The sequence below is a fragment of the Zootermopsis nevadensis genome, unplaced genomic scaffold (genome assembly GCF_977971745.1).
Source record: "Zootermopsis nevadensis isolate Lab colony 2312 unplaced genomic scaffold, Znev_1.0 Znev_ptg000002l, whole genome shotgun sequence".
In the NCBI taxonomy this organism is placed as follows: Eukaryota; Metazoa; Arthropoda; class Insecta; order Blattodea; family Termopsidae; genus Zootermopsis; species Zootermopsis nevadensis.
The window spans coordinates 18464580-18492336 of NW_028259134.1; the positions used below are offsets into that span (position 1 = coordinate 18464580).

Below are 27757 nucleotides of genomic sequence, written 5' to 3' on the forward strand. Positions count from 1 at the left end.
CAGCCTGTTGCTACTGGCAGCATCAAAATTAACCCCTTCAGGCCCAGCGTGACACTCGGACTGTCATAACGTGCAAATTCCATTTCAAAATACAAAACATTTGCTGTTTAAACATTTCACTGGTGATGTATTTCCCAGTAACTTTCTGGCACGTGGCCTTTTGTAATGGAGCCCACAACAACGCAGTTTAGGCGAATGAGATATAAAGTACACTTGGATCAATGCATAATGATTTTCATTTTAAATTAATATGAGCATCAAGGAGAAGACAAAAAGCAATCATTAAAAAATATTTCATCATGTATCCCTAGAGGGGGGTATATGGTGCCTGTCAATATCCCTTTATATCTCTATACAATCAATGCACTGCATGACAGCGGCCATTCAAATTATTATACTGCCAGCTGACTGAACAGCTTTGCACCCTCAATGTGATGGTTAACATGTTAGCAAACAGTCTGATCAGAATATCACTTCGAAGACTTCGTGTCTGAAGGAGAAAAAATATGTTTGCCTTACCTTACATCTACTCATTACACCACGTTACATGAAAAATGTAATACTTGAAATTTTAATCTATGAAACAGGTAACTTAACCAAAACAAACTAAACAAATCATGACACTATTCAATATAGAATGCATACCACCTGTACAAAACTGAATACCTGCAAGAGCAATAAGTAAACCCATTCTGAATGGAAAAAGAATTACCACAAAGCACACATTTTAATTTCTATAGAATCTTCTTCTGTTCAAACTTTAAATGCATATTCATTTTAAACGCATGATGTGTAACCTCTCTACATAAACATGCACATAAATAGAATAACCACTATTATGTAGTAAATTTATTACTGTAAGAATGAAAAAAATTACTCAACTATAACACCAAATTATTTTATCTTCATTGTACCTCTGACTTGTATTTTTGTCATATTACGAGTGGCAACATATTGATTTAAACACACAATGGGGCAACTCACCGGACTGGCAGGTGTGCGTGGCCAGCTGGGGCTGTTCACATCCCCGTATTCCTCGTGCATCGAATTGAGACTGGCGGCACCAGGAGAAGGAACAGTGCTTTGGGGCGTTGGGGGATGGCTATGGTAAGAACCTCCAACAACTGGCCCATCCTTGCGGGACTTTGGAGTACAGCTTGGATCCTCACCAGATGCTGGAAACATCCAATTACGTCACATGTAAGAGTGAACAAAATATGAATGTCATATACGATCTATACCTTTCACAGCGACTAAATTCAGAGAAGTTTTATCGAGCAATCAAAAGCATCAGGTAGTCACGAAACACCGAGACCGTTCTCAAAGTCGTGTTGTGTGGCCACCTGGTGCGACTGATTATCCAAGAAGACTTCACTGAATAAATAACATCAGTTGGAATAAAATTCAACAAATGGTCTATATTGGTAGTCAATTATAAAGGAATAAAAAAGATAACAAGATTTCAAGGCATATATCCTGAAGTGATTAACTGAATCTTCAGTATGGATAATGTCACCATAAGACCAAGACTGGGACACTTACATCACAGTACGGGGGTTTATTCCCTGTCCTGTTACATGGTGACGCAATGCAGGAGACCCCAATCTAAACACTCACTGTAATAATAATAACCCTGTATCTCATGTTCTTGTTCATGCTTCTTATAAGTATCTGATGCAGATCGGCATCTCACTCTTTATCATACGGAAACAGGGGACTTAAATCTCTGTTCTACAAGGTTGCCAGCCATACTATTATGCCAGGCTTCTGTTGTGATGCATTACCAGCTGGACCATTACCTGCGACACACAGCTGATAAAGGATAAAAACATCATTTATCCTGATGTATGGTTATAATTTCAATTCCATAGATGATAAACACAAAGTGGAAGAAGAATCCCTTCTGTGTTCTGAGCTAGTGAACTAAATACTTATATCCAGAAACATGTTCAATAAGTTTAGTCTAAATTGTGTAATCCTTGAATGTTATTGCTGCATATTCCCATGAATTTAGTTTTGGTTATAGAGGTTTTATTTTCATATTTATTTGCAATCATATACACCACAGACCGAAGTCAAGAATTACCATTCTCAATCCCTATGCTGAAGGTACCTTCATGAACAACTTGTTTATAGCACTTAGCAAGCATTAATAACAGTATGTAATGCACAGTGCTGTCATTAATAGCTCTTCGGCACTGCGTGTGTCTAGAATCACAAACAACGCATCATACCTGCTGATGCATTTGAAAGTGTTGACTGCTGAGAGCCTTCATCCAGGGGTGTTCCATCTGGGCCGGTGGTCACGACTGATGTCACTGTGCCTGGGGTCGCTGGTGTCACGTTCGTTGTTGTTGTACCTGCAACTTGACACCCAACTTTAATAACATAGAGCACACAAACCAAGGTTAGCAAGTGTGCAAACTCATAAGTTATGAAACTTACCTGTGGAGGTGGTGGTGATGATGCCATTGTCATGTGATGGCTCTGGAGGGCCAAGCATGTCAGCTGCATGGCTGCCACCAGGCATTGAGTGTTGAGGAGGGTGAGAGTTAGAGGTGGAGGCAGGTGGAGGCATTGGGCCAGGACCATCATGGTGTATGTGGCTGTTAGGCAGCGGAGAAGGGGTGCTTGCAGTCACCGTCGGAGGAATGCTGGTGGGTGCGGAGACGACCATCGGTCCCGCGGTCCCGCTCGAGGTGCCGGCCGACGACGGAGGACCCATGCTCATGCCAGGGCCACTTGGTGGTGGAGGACCCATCCCAGGATGATGGTGTCCAGAGGGTGGAGGACCCATGGGTGACCCCATTCCAGTGTGGTGATGCAAGCTACCAGGTGGACCCATGCCAGGCCCACTGCCTGGTGGCATCCCAGGGGAAGATGCACCTCCATAGCCCACCTGAAGGGGGCTGGAATTGGGAGGCATGCCAGAAGCTCCAAAACCCATCTTATGCTGTAAGAAATAAGAAACAGGTACTGGAAGCTGGAATCCAAATTCGACCTCCATAATTAACAATTAAGTGTCGATATTCACATTCACGTTGACTGAACAGTGCACTCTTCACAAATGAAATGATTCGTCGCATGTTGTCCACTTGGCTGTGCAAGTTACAACTTGTTCAATGGAATTAACTGACGCGGAGACGGAAGGGCCACACGGATGGCTCCTCCGCGCACGAGCCGCTCCGTCGAATCGTGTAAAGTCACATAAAGAACAAGGTAACTTATCCGCATGCGGAGGACGGAGCGACTATGTAACGGGCCTTACTGTCCCAGCCGTTTGTAAGGTACAGTACAAAGTGTAGACAAACCTAAAGAGCGATAGAATTCAATCCACTAAACTTTATTGTAAGTTTTCTTTTTAAAACCTGCCAGACCCCTATAGTGAGATTTGTTTCACATTCTTTACATTTCAATAAACATAATCCAATCTGCTTCACTTCATATCAGCTAATTCATTATGTTCATTACGTGTCAGAGCATTCATTGTATTCTGATATTTTTAGTTGTTTGGTGAAACTACAAATTTGATCATCTCATTGTTTTGATTTTCCAATTATGTCTGTCAGTAGATGCTAATGAAAGACATTTGCAAATCTTAAAACTGAAATTTGAATTTTTTGCAACAGTGACATTTCAGCCTGTCATGTTCTGTGTTGAGGCAGCCTGTTACTCCAAAATGTTGGTAATCACTGTAAAATAAATATGAATGACAAGACCACGATGTGAATATTTGTGAAATTTATCCCATTTGGAATTGTGTGTTCAAGACAGTGACTATAAAAGTGTGCATGCATCCTAGCCAAAGTAAAAGTTAGAGAATATAATGAATGACAATACTCAAAAAGAGTTAAGTGATCTGTTGCCATACTGTTCCTATTGTGCGAGTAGGTTTCATTGAGACATAAGAATATTAAACAAAACTTGTCTTCTATTATTTAATGGTGTTGTAGTTAAAGGCTACAAACGGGGATTACGTAAATCGGGTACGGCCTGTATAAAGTTGGCTCACAAACCTGCAAGTGTTGTTTGAGGTAATGCGGTGACGTATGTGGCCTTGGACCAGCTGTAGGATTTGCAGCCTGGGGTGGTACACTGGGCTGAGGGCCTGGCCCCTTACCAGGACCACCCATCATATTGGGAGGGGGACCTTGATTCATTGTAGGACCTCCCCACCCCTGGAAATACAATCAGATTGTCAATGACTACATTTTTATCCTACTACACTGCACCTCATGAAACAAAATGGCACAGTTCATTACCAAGCAACCTCTTGCTCACCAAATCCCTACATGAATTTTTTGTCTTACATTAATGCATCAAAAAGCGAATGGGGCGCTATTTTTGACCAAGTGCGCAAGCAAATCCACTGCAAATGACCAGATCATTTTAGATGGATTCTTCAATGAATAAAAACTGTGTCAAAAAGGAAAATTTTATATAAAATTAGTGAATTTACCCACTCTTCTGAAACTAAACTCTACTGAAATAATGAAAATACGACAGTCAGACTGGAACATGGTGATGATAAGCACAGGATAATTATATCAATACTGGACAACTGGGGTCCGCAGTGGCCGTGCGGTCTGAGGTGTGGGCCTTGTGCCGCTGGGACCATGGGTTCAAATCCCACTCAAGCCATGGATGTTTGTCCGCGTTTTTCTGTGTTGTGCTGTCCTGTGTACAGGTAGGGGCCTTTCGACGGGCCGATCCCTCGTCCGAGGGGTCCTACCGAATGTCCATGGAGCAAGACAACGAAAAGTTGGGACCCGCAGTGCGCAGGCACTTGAAGAATGGGTCGTTCCCAGTATCCTAGTATACTGGACAATTACCTGATACGGAAACTGAGGCACATGGTTGGGCATTGGCCGGCCCTGGTACTGCCCAGGGCCCATGTTGTTAGTCTGGGGGTTCTGCTGACCCCCTGGACCAGGCCCATAACCTTGGTTGGCACCATACTGCATGTTACCCATCTGCTGTGGCCGAGGATTATAGTTCCCTGAAAATACAAAGAAGATAAAGGATTTCATGAAGTGCAATAAAAACAAAACTAGAGCCAGCTCAAACCTCTTAAATGTCAGAAAACCTCTACCTGACCTGAAAGACAGCCATGTTCATACTCACTATCGTGAAAACCTCAAATCCTACTTGGTTCAAAACTCAAACATATCTAAAGCACAACAAGAATGCTCCAGATGCAGGGAATTTCATTATATTCATTTCTGGAGACAAAGCCAAGTGAACTGGCTTGCTCAAAACATTCAGAGCTGAAACTGCGCCACGTAATATTATAAAAAATGATCAAGATTTCAGAGATTCTTACTGCCTCCTTTAAGTTGTAAAAAAGCAAATAAACATTAAAATTATGTTTTAAATTGTATGACAATGCTGCCCCAATTGCATAGTTTATGTGGTGTTGAATATGAGGGCGATAGTAAACGACGAATTCGAAAGACATGGACAGAAACAAATGTGGTTCAGCCACTGCTTAAGCAGTGAGGGAAACCACAAAAGACCTTACACATGATATCCAGCCTCTGGGCTCCTTGAATATGGAGTTCTGACCACTTATGCAAGAAATTTGGTGTGTTCACGGTATTAAAATTAAGATGACAATATGACAGCCATATTTTTAACACACTTTTACATAATAAACTGGCATTCTAAATGGAGATAATTACTTCAACTGCCACATTCTATACTGTACTGGAGGGTATTCAATCTCGGGCCACAAACTGTGACTGTCACTTGCTTTTGTGTTTATTTTTCAGTTTAGCGTATCAATCTTAGCTGGAGTGACAGTGTTTGTCCTTCAGAAGAAGCAACAAACAGGTCTGCCAAAATGCATTGACTTCACTGAAATGTGTGAATCTTTAGCTGCCTATCTGCTGAACTCTTTTTCTTGTGCACCACATTCTGATTTGTTAATATCTCCCACGAAACAGTTACAGAATGCCGATTGTAAAATAAGACATACGAAGATCTTATAACATAACAGGCCTGGGTTGCTATTTCTCTCATCACATTAAGATGCTGAAATATTGGCAATCTAACAAAAAATAAAAATAAAATACAAGCAAGAATTGTAACATTCTTAGGATACATCACAGGGGTTGCAAAATATGGAGACTTACGAACTACCCTGATGGAAGAAGCAAGCATCTCTAAAACACTGGTAAACTTCTACCACACAACACAACACTACAACCCATCTCCAGGATATAAGGTTCGCACCTTGTGGGTACTGCTGTCCTTGTGGAGTATATGGAGCCATCTGCTGGCCACCAGGAGGAACCATACCAGGGTGTGCTCCCATCTTGTAAGGGTGCATATGAGATGGTGGTGCTAGTGGTTGCTGGTATCCACTCTGAGTTGCCATTGGTGAGTGACTCATTCGAGTTGGGCCACTTCCATCTGACTGACCGCTGGAAGGGCGGGGAGGCATCGGAATGTTCTGTTGACCTGCCAACACACAATATTATAAAATGTTTATTAAACATGGTTTTAATAAGTTTCTGCAACCCATTTCTGCAGTTAATGGATTCTGTACAAATTATGTTTTAATGGTTCAATAGTTCATTTTCTGATATTTTATCAACACCATCAAACAAACGGACGATTACGAACAGCTACACCGAGCATTACATTACAAAAGGCCACAATCTCTTCTTCCCACATCTTTCCCGATTCCTCTCTCTTCATCATCTTGTGACTGAACTGTATCTAACCAACCCTTTCCTCCTTCCCATGTACCAACCCTCTTCCACCATCTCTGTATACCACTAAGTGTTGCTAGCATTGTTTCCAAATAAAAAAACAAGAACAGAATGTCTGCAAAGCTGGTGTTAAGAACCAAGGTCCTTGCTGAAAGAGGGAACGAAAGACAGACTTCTAGAATCCCAAACAAATTCCAGGTCTGAAACAAAGCCTGAGAATATTGCAAATATTATTACTTCTACATTATTTTCTTTCTAGTCTCAAAATATCTTATCATCTCACTTTCAGTCTGCCTGTTCATTTACCAATCCATCTACCAACACTGAACGCTGGGTCCGAACTGTTGGCACTCCTGTCTTGTATTTAGAGCTCAAATAACGGCCCGGAGAGAGGTTATCACCACTGAGGATTTTCGTGGCTTTCCTCAGCACATCCAGGCAAGTGACAAGATAATCCTTTCCAATTCATTGTTCCTATCAAATAACGCTGTACAGTATGAGCTACAGGCTAAATAAATTACAAACAAATAATTAATACACCCGTCCTCCTACATGTCCATCCATGCACGAAATTTACTAACGTGGCTTCAGGCTGCTGTGGAGACCCGCAGGCTGAGATGCATTTCCGGTGAATACAGCAAATTGCGCAACAGTTTCTTGGTCCCAGTCCAAGCTCTCTGCCAAATATTTGTAGGTCAAGATCTTGTCCCGCGGTTTAATGACAGGTTCCCCTTTATACCCTGTATGTCCGTCTCTCTCGGGTGCATCCTTTTTCCAACATCACAGAGCAGGCTGCCGTCTGGGCGTCAGTCGCACGCTCAGCTGAACGCCCCCCCCCCCCCCCCCCCCGGTACAGACTATGAAGGTCGCCGACCCAACATTCCTCTCTCTTCACTCACACACACACACACAAATCAGCTGATCTGATAAAACGGACCACAGCACAAGAGAAGTGCAACACACACTGACACTTCGAATGTGCTTAATTTATGGTTTATTTGACTATGCGTTCGGCACCTCAGTAAAAAAAGCCTCGAATGAGGAACACTAATGAATAATGAATTAAAAAGGACGTGGAAGGAACCAGTCGTGGCCAAATTTCAGATACTATACCAGAGTTTGCATGGAGATACCGAAGAAGATCACGAAAACATAACAAAATAGTTGGTCTACGAGCCAAGATTTGAACCCGAGACCTCCAGAATACGAAGTAGGACTGCTAAGTTTTATTTTTCTTTCTTTCCTTCATTTTTTCCTCCCGCTCTACGTTCTGGGTTATGCACACGTGCTTTCTGCGGCTTCAAATGTTACCAACTGGGTATTACACCTACCTACAGCGAAATTTGGTTGGAGGAACCGAAGTCAAATTATGAGAAGTGTCAGTATCCAACCGGACCGAATACTAAGATACATGGTCGACCAGTACACCAGAGAATAAAGTTTTCGCTCTCAACACCAAGGTGTTTCACCTCCCGGAAATCACCACTCGAAAAAGCGCCTCGAGTAAGCTACTCACTGGACAGGAGACCTAACTACCCCTGCCGGCAGATCGATCCCCGGCCATTAACTTTTCACGGACCTGAAGACAGAGGGAACATCAGGCTAGGTCTTGACTAAACACCACACCATAAAGCCGAAAATGTAGCGTCGGACTTGAGACCCCCGCGTTCTCAATCACGCCACGAGATGGAGGTGAGTGATCGGCCACATTAACCAGGGGTTACAAAGCGCCGCCAAGCCCGATTACAACAGATGCGGTGTGTCTGCCTGAACATTCAGACCACATCGCGTTTGATGAATGCTTTTGTGATAACCCACTCATGTAGCGGTACACACCAGTTAATAATCTCTCCACGATAAATCAGCTTCAAATTGCCTCAGGAAAAAGTGATGAATAATGAGCTGGATTAGCAATGTTGGGTTGTGGTCCATTCTACTGCACAACTGTGAGAGAATAAAAAAATTAATGTAGATTAACCGCACTACGAATAAATATTGTGTCAGTGTATAACTAACATCTTCGTAACAGTTCGTCAACGATTCGGTCCGCAGTCTCCTGCTGAAGTGCAATGTTCAAAGCAGAGACTCATTTTGTTGTATAGATTCAATTTCGATGTTAACGGAACACGTTTTGGAAATGTAGTTCGCAACTGTTGGCGGTTTTTCAAATTAAAAGTCTGAGAATAAATATCCAGACCGTCAGCAACTCCCAAGGGAATGGTCCAACTTCTTTCCTTTCCTCTGACCAAGAAGAGTCCTCCGTTGGACCCAAGGGCCAACCCCCCCCCCCCCCCCCCCCCCCCGGCATCATACTTAATAATTCCAAATTTTCTTCTTCAGATTTTACGATTGTTTAAACCGTAAATACTTGAATTTTACAGCACGGTTTCAAAGTCGATAGCATGTGTGGGACTTGAACGTGAAAGCAGCTGACGACATAAGATTCGAAGATTGCTGTCTGCTGGGCTGTTGCGCCGTGTGGACATCTACCAGACTTACCCGGCTCAACAACCCAGAAGACAGAAATCTTCAGACTCGCCGCCCCGAAAACCTCAAATCCTAATACAAGATAAGATTCATAATTTTATTTCAAACCATTTGCTGTATAAATAAACGAGCTTGAGATCAATAGTAACAAATTAAGAAGCAATTTCGAGGGCATGATTACTAGTGGTCCGCGGGCCGCCAGTTTTATCACGTTCAGATGTCACAAGCACAGAAGAAAGGATAATATTAAAAACTATACAAGAAAAGAATATGCGGAAGAGGAATCAAGTGGGAATGAAGAGGTAATATGACGTACTTTAAGAAGACACCTTCTCTTTCCATCAAAGCAGGACCCGTTGCGGCCTTTTAAGCAACGCCAGTGTAATTGCAGTCCACTAACAGAGGCCAGACGGACGGTGCGAGGCCCTTCCTGAACACTATAAGCGAAATTGCATGGTAAGTGTATTTTCAGAAACACTTCACGGAATTGCTAATTCAATAAAGTGGCTGGATATGGACTGGACGAAAAAGATTTCCAGCGGGGGCAGGACTCCTCTTCTGCACAGACTAAGCTGCCTCTGGGGCCGACTCCGCCTCGTATCAAATGCATTATCGAGGGCTCATTCCACGAGGGTAAAGAGGTCGAAGCGTGAAGCTGATTATCTTCATCTTGTGCCAGCATTCAAGAAATGATGTTTAAATATGCATAAAAGCACAAAGCGCCAGAAAACAAATTCCTTCTAGGGAGCTTTCCTAAACAAATCACAAAAGTGTAAGATCACAGAGAGATAGCATCAAATTGTGCTGAAATTTCAATAAACGGAATTGTACCACAGTCGTCACGCGGTTGCCAAGTCGTTTACGTCTACTACATAAACTATAAATCCTCAAAGCCTCCCCCCCTTCCGCCAAAGCATTCTCACTCCCTCGCTCTCTCTCTCTCTCTCTTGCAAAGAGTAATTCCAGAGAACCTTGACCTACCGTTCTGCTGTATTATGGGATAAGAATGAGTGAAGTAAATGAATGGATAAGGCTGATAGATAGAACGGGCTCAGCGGAGGGGAGACAAAGGTGAATGCCCTTTGGGCGCTATCAAAACCGATAATCTGTGGGAGATCTCAGGTTCTCACGGCGGCCAGCATGAAGACGACTGTCTTCCGGTGGGATGTTACGCAGTGTAGTCTGATAAAGTTTACCGACGTTTCAGACGTACTTACTTCCTCCAACATCAGGGCGATGAGTCCCATCGCCCTGATGGAGGCTACAGGTACCTCTGAAACGTAGAACAACATCCACCAGAATATGCGGCGAAACACCTCAGAAGACAGCAATCTTCATCGTATATTTAGTTTAACGACAACGCCTCAACTGCAAAGGGTACATAGATTCACATGACAGGATTCCTACCAACTGTTAAATGGTAGCTGTATAGGTGTGTTGCCTCCACATTTGGCAATGGGAACTCTGGAAAACCTAGAAAGAACACGCCATCCGGCCTCGAGACCAACAATCAAATACGGGACCTCCGGAATACGAGAGCTCACCACTAAACAGCAGCGTCCAGTTTATTTATTCGTGGGGTATTAAGGACGCCATATTAGTAGCAAGGCTACCAATCTAGTACAAAACTAAACGATACGATGGTTATGTAGACTACGCTACAAAGGAAACTGTCTTTATCTACTTCGAGGTGACATCGCAGAACCCGAATCTATGATTAAAATCATTAGATGGAAGTTGAGTGGTTAGCTTCGCACTCCAGCTACTTTACCCTCGAATAAAGAACGCCAGACCCCATCGGCTACGAGGCAGAGCCGTCAGACCACTGTTATTATTATTTAGTGTTCTGTCTGACGACAGGTCCATATGAACAGGATCCTTCCATCCTTTTCTCGGACTGGGACCTGTTCATATACGTTCTTGGCAGATGATCCAGAAGTGGTTTGCCATTGCCTTCTTCTGTGTGTGAATGGGATGCCACGGAGAAACCGGGGAAGCCCCCGGAGGAAAACTCCGTGTTGCCTAGACCACGGCCTTGCCCAACACAAGTTATAAATTCGGGCACCGCCGGGAATCGAACCCGAGACCCCAGGATTACAAGGCCAGCGTTCTAACCGCTAGACCACCGTGGCGGTCCAGACCACTGTAGCGAGTAGAAAAAAAATCTACCTTGCCGGGAATCGAACTGCGATCGCCCAGCCCAAAGCCTAATCGCTATACTGACTAAACAATCATTAAACACGAGTATCTCCCGAGAGCAAATGAAATTTATGTGAAACGGTGGAAACCCTGCAATGCAAGAGCTGGCAGGAGGGGGAGGTGTTGATGGTATATTACAACAAAGGCCAATGGTCATCCAACTTGCTCTGGCTAATGAAACAGAATGGTGGCGGCGCACGGTAACACGTTCTGTTTGTCGCCACGTAATCATTCGCCTTGGTTGCGATATACAAAATAACATATTCTTGATTTCGGCTTACGGCATGAACGAAAACGGATGTTTGCAGTATACATAATCATTATTCCTAATCTGGAATAAAAAAAACATGTTGCCGAGTGCACCGGTCCCTATAATCGAGATAACCGGAATGACGAGTTTAATTCCTGACATATTAAATCCAATTACATCAAACAGTGATACCAACTTTTCTACTCAATGTAGCAGCATGGTCGAAGAACGTCTTCCAAAAGCGTCCCGGGCTCCTGTTATAAAATTCCTTTTCTGGTAACGCTCCAAAGATTTAACAAAAGAAGATGTTGCTTAGCGCGGAGTGACATAGAAGAATGCGTTGTCTCTGTCTTTGGAATCAAGGTAGTTTGGTTGAAATGAATCATCGGTGACTTTCAGCATAACAACGGCCTGTCATGAAAATAACGACAATTTTCAAAACAAGACCAACAATTTCGTAGTGGAATTTCCTCCATATAAGACGCAGACGTAATGTTTTGGTCAACAGTGCCTCGTTTGTAATAATGGGGCGTAATTTCTTAGCATACAGAATTCTGAAGGACGAAAAGCTCACAGAAAACCCAGATGACAGAACATTAAAATGCATCGTAGGACACCGAATTACAAGGTTATTGAACATCTGATAGCGACTCAGCTCGTCAAGAAATTCCACGCTTCACCCAAAATAAACATTTCAGTGTTACAAAACGACTGGACCCTGCACTGTCAATTTTAATATTATCCTCCCTTCTGAGTCAAAATATCAGGCAGTATCATCCCTTGAGGGTTTCCAACCAAAACGTTTCTGCACCTGCTTCCGGCATGTGCACTACATGAATCGCCCCTCTCATTTTTCCCTATCTAATCAATATTAGACGAATTCTGCAAGTTTTGTTATTTCATCCCTTCAAAAAGTCCAGTTTTTATCAAATTATTATTTTCTACATAACATTTTTACGTGATATTCTATGATAAAATTACTTCGATTTCGTTTTTGTTTGCACAGAGATCCTTACATGAGTACCAACACCACGCTGTATAGTTCCTACAGAAGGAATCGTATTGTGATGAGGATAAATACATCGCCACTGGCCTATACAACTCTGCTCCCTTCCTATACCGACAACGCCGCCATGTTTCAAGTCATACGAGTATCATGTGTCATGACGAAACACCGCCAATACCAAGAGGAAATAAACTGCGATCCGTACAACAGGTCTTACCGGCCACTCCTCCATGCGTCTTCATGGAGACTTCATTGGATAACTTGACCTTTTTGCTGCGTGTTACTTCAAAACGTAACACCGAGCGAAATAAAATTTTCCTTGCACGCGAGAAGCAAAAGCAGTTCATAGTTCAAGACCTGAAGCTTTTACGGCGACTGAAGGCAATGAAGTCTTCTCGGGCGAACGAAACTGTAAGCCAAAGTTCCCGAGACTGTCTCTGCCTCCTCCATCAGGATCCCAAATCTATTCTCGCGCGGCTGACCGTCCGATAACACTCTAATGAATTCGTATGTTCGGACCAAAGTTTTAAATTTATTACAATAATACTACTAATAAATTGTTTTTCAAGTGTCAGAATTATACGCTCAGTAAACCGAGTTTTTAAGCTGTAAAACCTCAGTTTGTATATCAGAACACATACACAAAACGTGAGCAGTATGTCGTTACAATGTTCCATTCTTTGCTTATCTCTCTGGTAAGCATTGGCTACGAGACTATTCGCCACGCGACTGCGCTGACGGGAAACGACACACGGACCTCCCACTTACGCAATGAGCCCGGTGTCCTTGAAAGGTTAGTTACAATACCGCGTGACGTGTTTGATGCTTTCTCTCAGAATGACGTGTTTTTGTAAGAAAGAACTGATTACCTTATTGCATTCCTGGCCAGACAGTGGTTACATAGTCAACCACATGAAATCCGTCACACGCTGCAGAACCTCTACACTGCTTCAAGAACGCAGTGTTGTGGAATAATGAGTTTGGTGGAATGTACCTAGACAGCTTTTCATTTCTTTATTCGCTGCGTTATATCTCCAAGACGAGCGTTTTATTCCTCGTACCAACTTTATATACGAGGCGCCGTTTGGGAGAATCGAGCCATTGTAGAAATGTCTTAAGCCTTCAAGTGCCTAATTTTCAAAATAAAGAGTCCATCATTTTCCCGTTGTTCTCTCTCCAACGGCAACATTTTTCTACGTCGTGTCGTTCGAGAGAAACAGAGTGGGGCAGACGGCTGCTTCTGCCCCTAAGTTCCGGAACAAAGAAACGTATTCTGAAAGTAATATTGACGTCGCTTAGTTACAAAGAATTAAATAATAATTTCAAAATCCTCACATTTACGGAGGACAACGATGGCGTATATACTGCAGTGGCCACTTATAACACACCGCTTCAAAGGAGTTAGAGATCTTCAAGTAAGTTTTGCGTTGGGCAAATTCCATCCAGGAAGAGTTAGCTGGTAAATGTTACACGGGGCCATAAGTACTTACGGCTGGTGGGGGGGGGGGGGGGGGGAGGAGGAGGCCTTCTCGTGGACTGACTATTGGCTGAATCGTGTATTACTGACGCAGTTTCGACTGTATGGATATCATAAATATACTCATACATTTCACATGAAAGACGAATCACACGTTGAAACTCATCGGCGATGCGAAACTTTTAAGGCTTTACCTCTAAAATTTAACGCGGTCAGAAGGAGTGCCAACATACGCACATAAATGGACTACTAAATCGTATAATTACAAAGATACAGTTCTTGCTACCGTCGCAACACAGAGTGAAGAATTTGAAACAAGTACGCGCCACCAAATTGTTCTCAGAAAGTCTTTCCGCCGGCACACAGCACGAACTTCAAATTGTATACGAAAATTACGAGCATGACTGCAATTAAGACGACTCGCAAAACCAAGCAAGCCAATTAATAATAATTTAGCAACTATTACATCTCAATTCCCTTGTTTAAAAAACGGTTCCGAGGGCCAAAAAAAGTGAAAGTCCTGACTACAAGCTGGAGGACTTCAGGAGCAGGTGGAAGTCCTCAATCCTTCCACGAAGAAGTTCTGATACTGGTGTCACGACTTAATTCCTATAATTCAGCCAGACAGGCTTGCAGCGCTGTAGGCAGAACGCCTTTTTATAATCCATTCGCGTCATTTGATTGGGCGAAACCTGAACTGTCACCGTCATAGTTTCACGTACGGTTTTTCTAAATTACAGTTCCTGCAATGAAGTGCCGTCAGATTCATAAAAAAAATCGACTTTACCAACATTCAAAACGTACTTATATAATAATGGCGCGTTGTAGGATTCGCAAGGGTTGGTACATAAGGAAGGCGTTTGTACTTTTCCTTCTTTCTTCCATAAAAAGGCAATTAAATGTGATATTAAACCAAATGAAAGGAACGAGAGACAGAAAAGGGGGAGGGTGGAACTAAGGCAGAACGACGTGAACTCAGAGTGAAGCTGATCTTGTCCTTAATTAACCACCGAGCTTAATTAAGCACTGCACAAGTGTGGGAAGTGGAGGTAGGCTACAGCTCGACGCATTCTTAACGCCGGCACTAGATGGGGACGAGTGGTCAGCGTCCGTTTTACACCAGGGAAGATCACCCAATATCCAATGGGCGCTGTCCCACACTGAGTGGCGAAGTACACAGTGTCCCTGCCCCTGCTTGAATACCTAGACAGTACCTATGCTGATTGAGCGGCTGATGAAGGAAACAGAATGGGGTTGCAGCTCCAACGACAAGCAGCAGCGATTACCTTCAAGTAACCTTCCTGGCGCGCGAAAGCGGGAAGCTAGTTTGCAACGCGCTGACTGCACGTACAATTTACGTAACCCAAGGACCACACGAAGTATCCCTGGAGCAACATGACAGTACATGCTGCATTGGGCTCCGAGATCCATCAAGTGAGGAACGGGCTATAATCGGGCTGGTCCAGACACCTGATGCATGAATTCGTGCTTTGTTAATGAAGGGTCTCCCAGTCAGGCTACGCAAATTTCTCACACAAAACGTAATGATCGTATTGGTGTTATATGTTTGGAGTACAGCGCTATACGGAAGCGAAACATGGTCGGTGTAAAAGCCAGAAAGAAGGAGGATAGAAGCTTTTGAAATGTGGTGCTACAGAAGGATATCGAGAATTAAGTGGACTGATAAAGTACGAAATGAGCAGGTCTTAGACAGGATAGGCGAAGGAAAAATCTTACGAGAAGAAGAGATAGGATGGTGGGGCACATTCTGAGGCACCCACGATTGGTTAATTTGGTAATGGAAGGGAAGAATTGTAGGGGGGAGACAAAGATTGGAATATGTGACGCAGATTTTTGAGGATGTGAGCTGTAAAAAACATGTGGAAATGAAGAGATTGGCGCAAGATAGGCGAAAATGGAGGACCGCATCAAACCAGTCGAAAGACTGATGACAAACAAACAAGACAACTTACTACACCCATTAATCACTGAATGGGCATCTGCAGGACATCATTATAAACTCCTAACAAACGTGCGATTCCCACATAAATTTCAGGATTGTTACCGGGTCGCAGAAAAAAACAGCAAACATCTCTAAACAGAAGTTCATCGCAGTGAAGGTTTATTTGCCAACTCCCTAGCGCCCCCAATTCCTGGCATGCCATGGATTCTACTTTGCAGTTGTACGTCGATCGCATACAAAATGAGTGACAAGACCAAAAGAATGTGACAAAGTCCGGGACAGCACCAAAACAAACAAACAAAAAACGCCACAGAGAAATGGAATGCGTCAAACGACAGCTGACTGCCTGCAATCAGTTGTCCACAAACGCCAGCCAACATTGTCTTGACAACAGCTGACCGTTGCAACATAAAAAACCACAGCGCGGGACTCCTCTCAAACAGCAAAACGTCGGCGGGGAACAAATGCTATTATTTTTGTCAATTCCATATCAAAAGTGTGGAAACTTTCACTCTACAATGAATGCCAGGATCTACGGTTCACACACGCAATGATCTTGCTGTCCCATTATTCTGCGCACAGTTTTTAAAACGTGCGTTATAGTAATGGCAGGCAGGTACTCCAATTTCAGATACGAGGTAGTTTTGTTACAACGCGTATTATTATTATTATAATTACGCAGTTTAAATACAACACGACAACGCTGTCAGAATATCGCTAGTGGGTCAGAGATGTCTTCCGCGCTCTTCTTACGTCTAGTCGAATTCCAGCTGTATACCTTCAACCACGTCGTGAGCGCCTCACCATTCACCAAAACCTTCCCTTCTAACAATCTACGCACTCCAGAGGTCGAACAGGCTCACACATTCATTCAGCCGATAAATTAATCGCTTCAAGTCTATAATTAAACTGTCGCAACACGTCCATAATTAAGTATAATTTCAATAATTGAGAACTTTTAATTGATGAGACGCGAGAAGGGGCATCTTTAACTGATCTTCACCAATACAACGCAAGACGCGCGAGTGCTTTTAGGCGAGACAATTTCGTACGTGGCACGAGAAGACTGCGCGTAATAAGGTCACGTGCCGCTCTTTAAGATCATCCCTACTTCCCTCTGTATCAGCTGACATGTCACAGTTTTGCCTACCACAACTCATGCCATTACTCACCCAAATCCCATTCGAAGAGAAATCAATAAAATTCCGTCCTCAACTTCAAAAGAATAGAGAAGCTGAAAAAGAAGTTTTGTGGCGCGGAGAATCAGGAAGCAATTGGGGGGAGGGGGACTGCTCTGTCGCCGACTAGTGGTGTAGCTGTCGTGGGATGAGAATGCAGGGTTACAAAACGGTAGGAGGAAAAATAAATGTAGGTCATGGGCTAGTGATTCCCCTTCTCCAGGCGCAGGCAGACAAGTCTGCCAATAACGAGGAACAGTTTCCCTGTCTCCACACTTCATTACGTAACCGCCCGCGCTTAATTGCATCTGATACATTCTCAGGAAGGGTCATCGCTCTGCGACGACACTGCGCGGCAGGCAGACTTTTCCACGGTGCAGGGAAACACGCCGGTCAAGCACCGCGCTCAGAACTATGGCTCACCTCCACAAAGACATCTCTTCATATCTGGACGCGGTAAATTGATAGCTATTTTGCCAATCAATTCCCTGCGGTTATTTAACCCAAACCTGCGTCACCTGATTCTTTACGTTTTATTCAAACTGTCAGCAGCTCAGACAATACAGCATCGAATGACAGGATGTATAATGAATTGAAAAAAAAAATATGAAAGGAAGCGGTCGTGACCTAATTTAATGTACTATTATCCCAGTATTTGTTTGAAAGGATTGAGCGAAGTGACGGGCCATACTGTCTCCGAGAAGATCTGAACCCGGGACCTTGCATAGAAAAAGCAGTAGTGCAGAGACTGGATATGCTTTACACAGTCCGTGTACCGAAGTAACGTCATCAATTGTATAATTAACTGAAACATGATAGTCCATCCTACACTGGAATATCAGATGTCGCGAATAACTAATTTATTCATTTAAATAGCTTAAGAACAAAGATGTTCTCACAACACTCCCCGATTTGCATTGAATATTCTAGGGAATAGGCAACCCTCGAATAGGCCACGGCTCATTGCCTGCACCTCCCTTCTTTTTAACTGCTAACTCAAAGCAAAATATCAATCACAAGGTAACAGACCAGCTGCGACACTTCAGTGCCAACATCTTGTCGATTTGTTGCGTTATTGTGGATAAGTAGGAAAGGACGTGGAAGAAAGTGTAAAATCTCAACAACGGCTTTCAGTGCGTCCTCAGAGAAACCACAAGGTTACGAACAGTCTCTCTTTGGGCCTAGATTCGAACCCTGAACACGCAGGAGGAGCAGTTAACCACTCAAACTTAACGGTCTCAGCAGTTGCCAAGACGTCATTAAATAAGCTACGAGAAACAGCAGCAACGTCAATCAGGGCGCTCTCCGATTCTACAAAATGTCCTGCGCTGAGAATCGCGAACTAAGAAAGAAGCCTGGCGGTTTTTCCCGGTTTCCTGGTCGAGCTTACGTCATGTCTCAACGTGGCCTGCTTACATAATCGCGCCAAGGCCTCCCCGTGTTGGTGTTCACCTTGGAATCAGCTGCAACCGTGAGAATCCGTAGCCTACACTCTACTCTGGTGATAAATCACAACGCTGATGGGCTAGGGATATTCACCCGAATGATCCGGAACAACAAATAGGTCAAGACGACAGTCTTCTAGAATGTTGCGCCCTGTAGTCTGGTAGAAATTAACCGACGTTTCCGAGGTGCTTACTGCTTCCATCAATAGGGCGGTCTCCCCGTTAATCTCCTGCTTACTTTTCATTCTTACGCCATGTTTAAATGACCCCACACATGGAAGTCTATCAGAGTTAGGTCCGGTGACCATTCTTGTCAATTCTGCAATCACCACGCCCAATCCATCTGTTGAGGAACTGCTCATTCAGGCACTCTGCTTAAACGTGGGGATACCACATTACGCTGGAAGTACACCTGTGAATGTTGAAATTCTATCAACAGCTCCATAACCGTTGAAAATCTGACCCACGTTCATGACATTTTTGACTGGAAACGGCCTCAGTAGTAAGATCTTCAAGTACTGACATTAAGTCAGCTGACACCTTGCTCGTGGCTCTTAACATGACATTCTTAGAGAGGACGTAAGCATTTATGCCTCAAATATGAATGTAACGAATAATTCAACAACTCACCAACTGCAGGGGACATGGAGCGAGAGCCTGTGGATCCTGTAGGTGATGGGGTCGGCCTCATCCCCTGGGAATTGGGTGTTCCCGGTGCCGGCCCACTGGAGCTGTCATTGCTGTTCTGCCCTGTCAGATCCTGCAAAAAAGCATGACACTAACATCAACAGAAGCACTCTACTGCACGAAATGGTCGAAATAACAGCTACATTATTTAAACATGAACACTACTTAACACCCTACGTCCTTGTAAGTCACCATATCATAACCCATGTAATCCACATAACCGAAAGTATGTCAAAGTATGAAGAAATTCAGGGGGTAGTTGGAACACCGTCATAATTTTGCACTATGCCCCACAAGTAGTTTGAGTTTTAATCTGATCGTTTAACATGTGCACTGTTCTAGTACGCTACATTTTTACCAAAGGATTAATTACAAGACAAAAATAAATAATTCGGATTACATATTTACACAAAGCACGGGTTGTATCCCGCAAGAAACAACAATTAAATTCCCCAAACAATTTTACGAAAATCCACTGGAAAGTTATTGAGAAGAAACACGAGGGCAGACATGTCATATCTTTGAACACAACACATCTACAGCGCGTAAAGTACCTTACAAACGTCGTAAGTGAATCACGAACAGAGTATTCATGTAGGTCAGTCAAGTTTGTGCTTTGAGGTATCACGCCCCGAGCGCGTTCAAGAACTTCTGCAGTTTTAGAACTGAAGCATCACCAGGACAAAGTCTTGTGCTGTGGATGCCAAGGTTGCCTGGTAACAGAAATTAAACAGAACACCCATTGTTCATCCCCCAGGCGAAAACTTGCAACTTATGTCTAAATATCAAGAAGTGTCAGGTCGAATCGGCGAGAACTTCGACACAAAAGGAAATATGATGTTTGAGCCTAAGGGAGAGAAAGTGGGAGGAACTTCATAGCACAAAACTATTCGCGTAATATCATTTGGGTTATTAAATCAAAGAGGATGAGATGAACTGGGAATGCAGCACACATGGGATATAAAAATGCACAAAGAATATTGGTCGGAAGCACTCAAGGAAAGACGGAAGACGTAAACTTAAAACGCAGTTCAAATGGAGTAGTTTACAAAGTAAAAAATAATTTATTTTACCAAAGACATTTAAAGCACATAGCAGTAAGGTGACCTCCAATGGCATGCACAGGTTATGACGCTCTCGAATAATGAACTGGAAAGAACGCGGTCTCTTTAATGAGAGACTATCCTCGGAAGAAGGTAACAATAAAATAATATTGCAGGCTAGCCGGCCCTCAGCTAAAAGCCGCATGTTGAAACAGAGTTGGTGGCCACGTGTTACTCCTCTCTCTTCGGGCAAACGGTCCAATACGACGAGTAAAAAAATCTTACCGGCCGTCAGGGATTGTCGCATCCTACTGACAGTGAGATTGCCAACGTGGTGGGTATGTGGATAATTGTAAGCCCTGCGAAAACACTCCAGGATACTGCAACGTACGCCACTCGGACGGTCTACATTGTGACGGGCACATAATCCGATCATACCGCAACACGTCTGTCACAACAGCTGACAAGACTGCTGGGTTGGCTATTCGATTGGTTTTCCCCATAGAGATGGAGAGACATCCATCGTAACGAACTTGACAAGTGGAGGGTAAGATGTGCCCCTCCAGCCCCACGACCGACACGTCACGGTTCATCAAACTGAAATAAATGTGCTCTGCTTCTACCATAAATTGTTAATCCGGCGATTCGTAACACGTGGCTCGCATGTTCTGAGGCAACCGATGCCATGAGACACGTCGTCGAAGGCCGATTCTTAGGTTATGTAACGGGGGCATTTCAACAGAAAAAGTTGACGCATATAATCAAACGGGGATGGCCATGCATTAACATTTGAAAGGACATTCAGTGGGAATATGGAATGAGATATCCCCCCCCCTCTTCAAACACTTTCCATTTAAATGTACTTTCTCGGACATTCCTAGACAAACCAGCCAGTGGTGTGACCAGATTTGAACATCACTGGTTCTATTCTTCGCTACCATGCAATTCCTTCGTCAGGGGTAGAACGCACATATTTGCCGAGGTTTACAGACGCGGTGCTATGGACCGATAGAGCTTCACAGACTCAGGATTAACTGAATAGCTTGGAATCGGTAACCACTTGTTTTTTTGTCTGCTCAAAATACAAATATACGATTAATTTAAACGTTTAAAAATTAAATTCCTCGAACCTAGGATGTAACTTCTGTGCAATTGTGTTTACTAACATGTTTACCAATAAGTATAGGGCTACTGTTCACATTTTCATCTGCTAACATTTCTCAGCCGTGAAAAAATATCAATGAAAATAATATGAAACTTAAGTCCAACATAAAAATACCACCTTTCTTGGCATAAATATTATTTAATTTCTGGCATATGCCCCATAAAAAATGAGCCACTGAAGCTAGGCGTGTAAAAATATTGTACGGAGATCAAACACATACAAACTGTTCATAAATATTATTAATTAGACATATTTTATGCAAACAGAAGTTCTTCTAAAAGTAGAACAACAGCAGACCCCAAGAACTGCAATAAATGTCAGAATATAGTTCACAGTTCAACACACCAAGGCCGATCGTAGCTATCTCCGCCCATTTCTATTTTCACAAAACTATTTTTTTCAATATCTACCTTGCTGTTATATTCTTCTCGGTTTTCCAAGTGGCCCTTTCCCAAGAGATAATTCTACACACAATCTTCGTCTCCTCCATCATAATTATATGTCCTACTCAACCAAACAATAGTTTTCACTATCGCTTCACAACACTACGTGACCTTCATAACCCATTAAGTTCCTCGTTATGTAATAGGCTATACTATATCGTCCACTTCACTTCTCCCAAAGACTATGGTTTCCATACACTTTAACATCTTTCTTCAGGATAGGTTCTAATTAGAATAAAAACTTTCACAAATTAGATTACAATAAATCTAATCCAGACATGGGGCAAAAATGTAAATATACAAATGGCCGAAATATTTTAAAATATATGGCACCTATTAGCATTATTACGTTCAGTGTAAGTACCGCAGCAGAATTTAATTTTGCAATGAAATGCCCTAATGCGTTTTTAAAACAGGATGACACTCATCATCTGAAGGTCTAAAATCCACTCAAGTATTGCACATACATTAGAATACTCAAGTCACAAAATTCTAATGCACCACAAACCCTCAACGAACTAACTTTTCTGAACATGAATGGACTCTCATATTCCTGCTAAACCGTACAAATAAACAGTGAAATGTTAGTTAAAAGGAGCGTCTGATGCACATTCCCCCGGTCGCTGAACCTGACTGTCGTCTCATAACCATAATACAGCACGTGGACATCACACCCACACATACTCAGCTGATCCTCGATAATAAACAATAATAAAACGAAACCCTGAAGCTACCTCAAAATAACTGTGTGAAACAACAGCACGTAGTTCCTACCAATTCCACGTGATGTCGCTAGTGACCTCGACTATTAGGGCCCTGCCACAGGAATCACTTCTCCTTCCCTCTTCACCCCGCGACACCCGATGCACATGTAAAAACTGTTCGTCTTGATAGTCAGTCGAGCCACTCATTTCACAATCAGCTGATTGCGAGGGAAGTTTTGAATTAGTCAGGCACGTGGCATTTATGAAATGTCGCGTTTCCGACTAAATTACATGGGGTTTAGGGCTCGAAAACGTTTCTTATCAACAGGAAAGGTCACAAGACGGGTTGTTTGTTACACATTTTTCACACTAAAAACCAACGTGACACGATGGTATTAACAAGCAAAACTTAGAGCTAAAACCCACCTAATGCCACGTATGCACATCGAAGCCTCTTCACCAGCGTCTACGATGCATTTTCTCCATATATCGACCCACAGACGACGTCAATGCTTCTCGACGAACGTAGACTCCTATTCCATACCCAGGCCAACCTAATCGCTCAACTGGCTTCTTCTACCGACCAAACATATCTGCCGGGTGCTTCGTCGTTCTATGCGGGCGGTCAAATCCAATTTGTATAATAAAATTACAGCGTCGTCAAAATGAAAATGCCATGTTTGGTTAATGGTTCGTCCCTGCTAACAACTGCGCATCCAGGCAAGACTAGTCCGTCACTCAGTGGAAATGTACTGAACAAGTCACGTAGATTACCTGTAACTCACGGTGCCATGGACGTGGTGTACAAATATTCCACGCTGGTCTCAACTTTCCTGGCTGTAGGACGCGCCATGCAAGCTAGCTAGCCCGACCACGGCCCCATATGTGCCCAGCGTGCAAGAGAGGGAACGGCGCAAATATCAGGGGCTCGGGAACCTTCGGCTGTGCCTCGTACGGCCGACCTTGCAACAACATGGAACAGGGCAGCTACTAACGAAAGCAAAACCATTTTGCGAACTGAACCGTCTTCTGTATCGTAAGAGAAAAAATATGTTGCATATGCTGTGTATAGTAATAATGTATTTTATAAACATTGCTATCTGTACCTGAAAATAGCAATAAATTCGAACAGGTAATTTCAACATTCCTTCGAAACAGAATAATGTAGCGGTAAAAACTCAGATTTCGTTTTGGGAGGTACCACGTTTGAATCTAGGCCAGGTTACCAGTATGAAGAAATTAAGGTTTTCCTCAGTCACTAAAAGCTAATTCCGAAGCGATGCCTTCAAATATGCTACGACCACATTCCAAACCCTACTCACCACTACTCTGCTTTCTCACACCACATAATACGATTTGAACTGCACCTCCGGGGTGGAAAGAGTGTCATTAAATAGCTTAAAAACATACATTCATTTCCTGCTTAAATATAAAAAATAACAAACCAACTTCAGACACCATGTACAAAAAACACTAGCACGATAGCAATCCAAACACTTAACTGACCAGTTTCGTGTTGTACTTAAAAGTAATGCACTTTCTATTGTAAAACTGTTTCATGTCTGAGATCAGAGAGACCCACAATCTATCAGCTGTTCAAACTAACCATTCGCACCTTTTCAGCAACAGAAATCATGTTCCAATGGAATACCAACAAATTGCTTTTTCTTCAAATAAAAGACCGACTACGACATAACTAAATATCCACAAATAAGGACCTAGAGTCCCAATGATTCCTAGCCAATGGCGCCACTCATTCCATACAAAATGCCGACATCATAAAAGGCTTCACCAGCAACATACAGGAATTTACTGCCCCTATTTTACGTTCAGAAAGTTACCAAACTATAAGCTGGGCTCACCAAGCTTCACCTTTGTCGTATAATAATTCAATTCAAACGATTCATCCGTAGCGGAGAAACAGGATAGTAATTTGGTGTACAGATGAACGAAGAATGATCCGTGCTACGTCATAAAGACACGCAGGTTCCACGTTTTATAGGGCTCAGACATCGGAAGACTTTATCCTGCGGCAAAGGATAAACAGTATTCGCTGGATAGGGATCTGGGTTTGTCGCAGAGGCGATATGAACGTGGCCTATCAACCAGACGATATATAACGGAATATGGCGCAGCGATGGAAATGATATTGACAGGGGAAGCCGACGGACTTGGAGAAAACGCTGTTGGCCGATAATGCAGATAGAGGCCGGACCACAAGTAACGTGCATCATCAAAAGTATCCACAAAATATCCACCTGCTGTAATATGGGGAGGTTATATTTGTAAAGCCGCGTGTAGACAGGCAGCAGGTTCATCGGTTCCGCTAGCAGTCCGAATCTGAGCAAGCGCGACTTGACGGGAGAAGTGTCGGGCTCTTCCGCCAGAGCGGCTCGAGCGATTTGCGGTCGCGCTCACGGGGGACAAAAAAACTCAACAGTGCAAATAAATAATAAAACTTGGGAGGCAGCAACAAAGTAACAGAATAAACAACAGCACAGGTGAACGGGATAACAAAACAGGGCTGAACAATATGTCACTACTATTATTACAACACCTAGTAAACTGTTCCTATACCTTATCCCAGCCAAGATAATTGACAGTCAAAATAAATTCTTCTCTCGTCCCACTTATTTTGAAACAGTTTCTACAAATGTCACTATCTGTCTTGCGCACATTTGCTACTTTCTTTTAATGAAATGTTGTCTGCGTGCTACACTCTATAGATTTTCTGATAACTGCTCTCAACACTCGCTAACAAACTCTTATCTGGCAACTGTGACTTGAGAAAAATTAGTGCTGTCACACAACAAACGAAAGAACGTTTTCTTCATGGGTAGTCTGTGAAGTTGCTGACGAGCTGTTGCAACAAATATGCGCCTACCCCAAATAGTTTGTACAAAACGAACCTTATTAATGTCATAAATATTTGCCAAGATGGCGCTTCAAATCGTTACTGTTGGATCGAATAACATAAATGCCATTTCATTCTTTAAACAAGAACAGTAATGAAATGACACCGGGCGAGGAACAATGTTGGGAAGAAGTAACAGCACATTCCCTTGCTAGACTTTGTTCACATCGCCTCTCGTTTTACCTGGAATGCAGTACAGATGAAAAGAAACTCCACTTGGATTCAAACTGTCACAGCCAACGGATGAGTAATACTGCGATAAATAACTTCTGTAGCTGATTCATCATTACAAAACAATTTATTGCACGCATACAACAACCGATGACTCAGGGATAAAACGTCCCGCTTGTATTCGGGAGAAACACGGCTCGACTGTCGCCTAGGACATATAAAACACACGACAGTCACTTCCCGTCTCTCTAACTACAATTATGGTTTTCCTTTTTGCACAAAGCGTGTGAAGCGAAAGCCTAATAAGGAGGTTGTGTCCGTCCTTCCACACATTTCACCCACGAAATAACTCAACGGATATCGGCTAAATTTAGTACAGTACTACACGATGCAAAGCAAATTTAATTTTGGCCAGTATCAGTTCAATACGTCTTGTCGTATAGAAAATTCTACATTACGTAAAATGAAGGTCTTACTTCAATATCTGATCTTTCCTCGTGTAAATATCGAGCTTTTAAACCTGTGCAAAACAACCACTACATCAAATCTGTATTCATCCTTCTCTCTACCAGATTATAACTCCAACATGCTTCTTATAATTTGTGCTTTGAAATTACTGTCTTTGCAAAAACCAGAAGCTAACATAGGTCACACTCAGATCCTGAAGGCCCTGCGTTCCAAGTAGAAATGCGACACAAGACAACACAAATCACAGTTTTTCCAAAGGTAAAGTGACAACTTATTTGCATCCCAATACCACCATGAAATTCAAATGAGATAGCTCATCTTTATCCTGCTCACAGCATTTACAAAAATATAAAATTTTCCCCCCTGAATCAAAGGTTCATTATTACAACCAAATTCCCACGTGGGCGCTTCCTGTATCCGCATCCAATTCCCTGACGTCAGCATCAACAGCCTTGGAAGCTCAGCCAATAGAGTTACGTGCTGCGGATCAGAGTTGGGGGGGGGGGGGATGTTTGTTCTCGGTCACATTGATCGGTTGGTTAATGGGCTGAACGTCAACTCAACTGCAGTGGTTATACTCAGACACGTGAGGCAAAAAACTCGAGAGCTAAAATGTAACATAACCTAACTTTTGATAAGCCATATTTCCTCAGTCGCCAGATGAGGGCGTTTGCATGTTTGCGCGGCCCACATTGCCGCCTACCCTATTTGTACAGATCTTCTTCCCCCAAGATAGGGAAGAACGTGGGGAGTTTTATCTCTCAACCCCCCATACGCCTTCACCGTTAGTGCTTCGGAAATGGGGTAACAAGAATAGTGGAGCTCAACGATTACCACAGGCCGATTCAGAGGCTTATCCAGCCGCTATTCAAAGGCTACGGGGATTCTTTCCCTAGGGTTAAGACGATCGGAGCATAGAACATAACTCACGGTGATACATTCCAGAAGTTAATAATACATGGAGTCTTAACTCCAGTACAACCACACATTCATGTCGCAGTACTATGCAGTCAGAAAGTTTGGGAATTTCAGAACATACAAAGCTTCAGTTGACTTCTCTTTGGTAGTGGTTTCTGACAGTGGAAAGGCTGGGGAGGTAAAGAGTTGGAAAGGGGGGTATGAGATGAGGGAGGGGATTTCAGAGCCACCAGGCTCAGGTTTCTCTCGCGTAAATAGTCAGTCTTTCCACAGCACCCGCAAGGGGAACACATGGCATTATATTGTTCTGCAATGTCGCTGACAGTGCAAGCCTCTCCGGTTATGTGCATCGCCTACACATCTGCGGAAAGAGACAAAGTAGTAATAAACTCGTGTTGATGGAACTCCAGAAAATATGAGTGTCCTTCGGCGGGTGGGTCGTATACCCCTTGTGGCACGCGACAGCTTGGGGAAACACGAACATGTTCGCGTATTACTCGTGTACCGCGAGGGGGTAGTTTTT

General features: G+C 43.1%; 1 protein-coding gene across 10 annotated transcripts in view; it reads right to left on the reverse strand.

Annotated features, from left to right (window-relative positions):
• The window catches only part of osa (trithorax group protein osa), a 165355-nt gene that overhangs the window by 25717 nt on the left and 111881 nt on the right, over nucleotides 1-27757 (reverse strand). For 8 of the 10 annotated variants that reach the window (XM_087352531.1, XM_087352525.1, XM_087352549.1 and 5 more), the window contains 7 exons: nucleotides 19352-19481; nucleotides 6235-6462; nucleotides 4833-4999; nucleotides 4017-4178; nucleotides 2446-2953; nucleotides 2235-2378; nucleotides 985-1175 (listed from right to left, as the gene is read on the reverse strand). In XM_087352531.1, coding sequence (XP_087208657.1) covers nucleotides 985-1175; nucleotides 2235-2378; nucleotides 2446-2953; nucleotides 4017-4178; nucleotides 4833-4999; nucleotides 6235-6462; nucleotides 19352-19481 — 1530 coding nt within the window. The remainder of the gene's footprint in view (nucleotides 1-984; nucleotides 1176-2234; nucleotides 2379-2445; nucleotides 2954-4016; nucleotides 4179-4832; nucleotides 5000-6234; nucleotides 6463-19351; nucleotides 19482-27757) is intronic. The other 2 variants (XM_087352535.1, XM_087352542.1) reach the window with 2 other exon arrangements.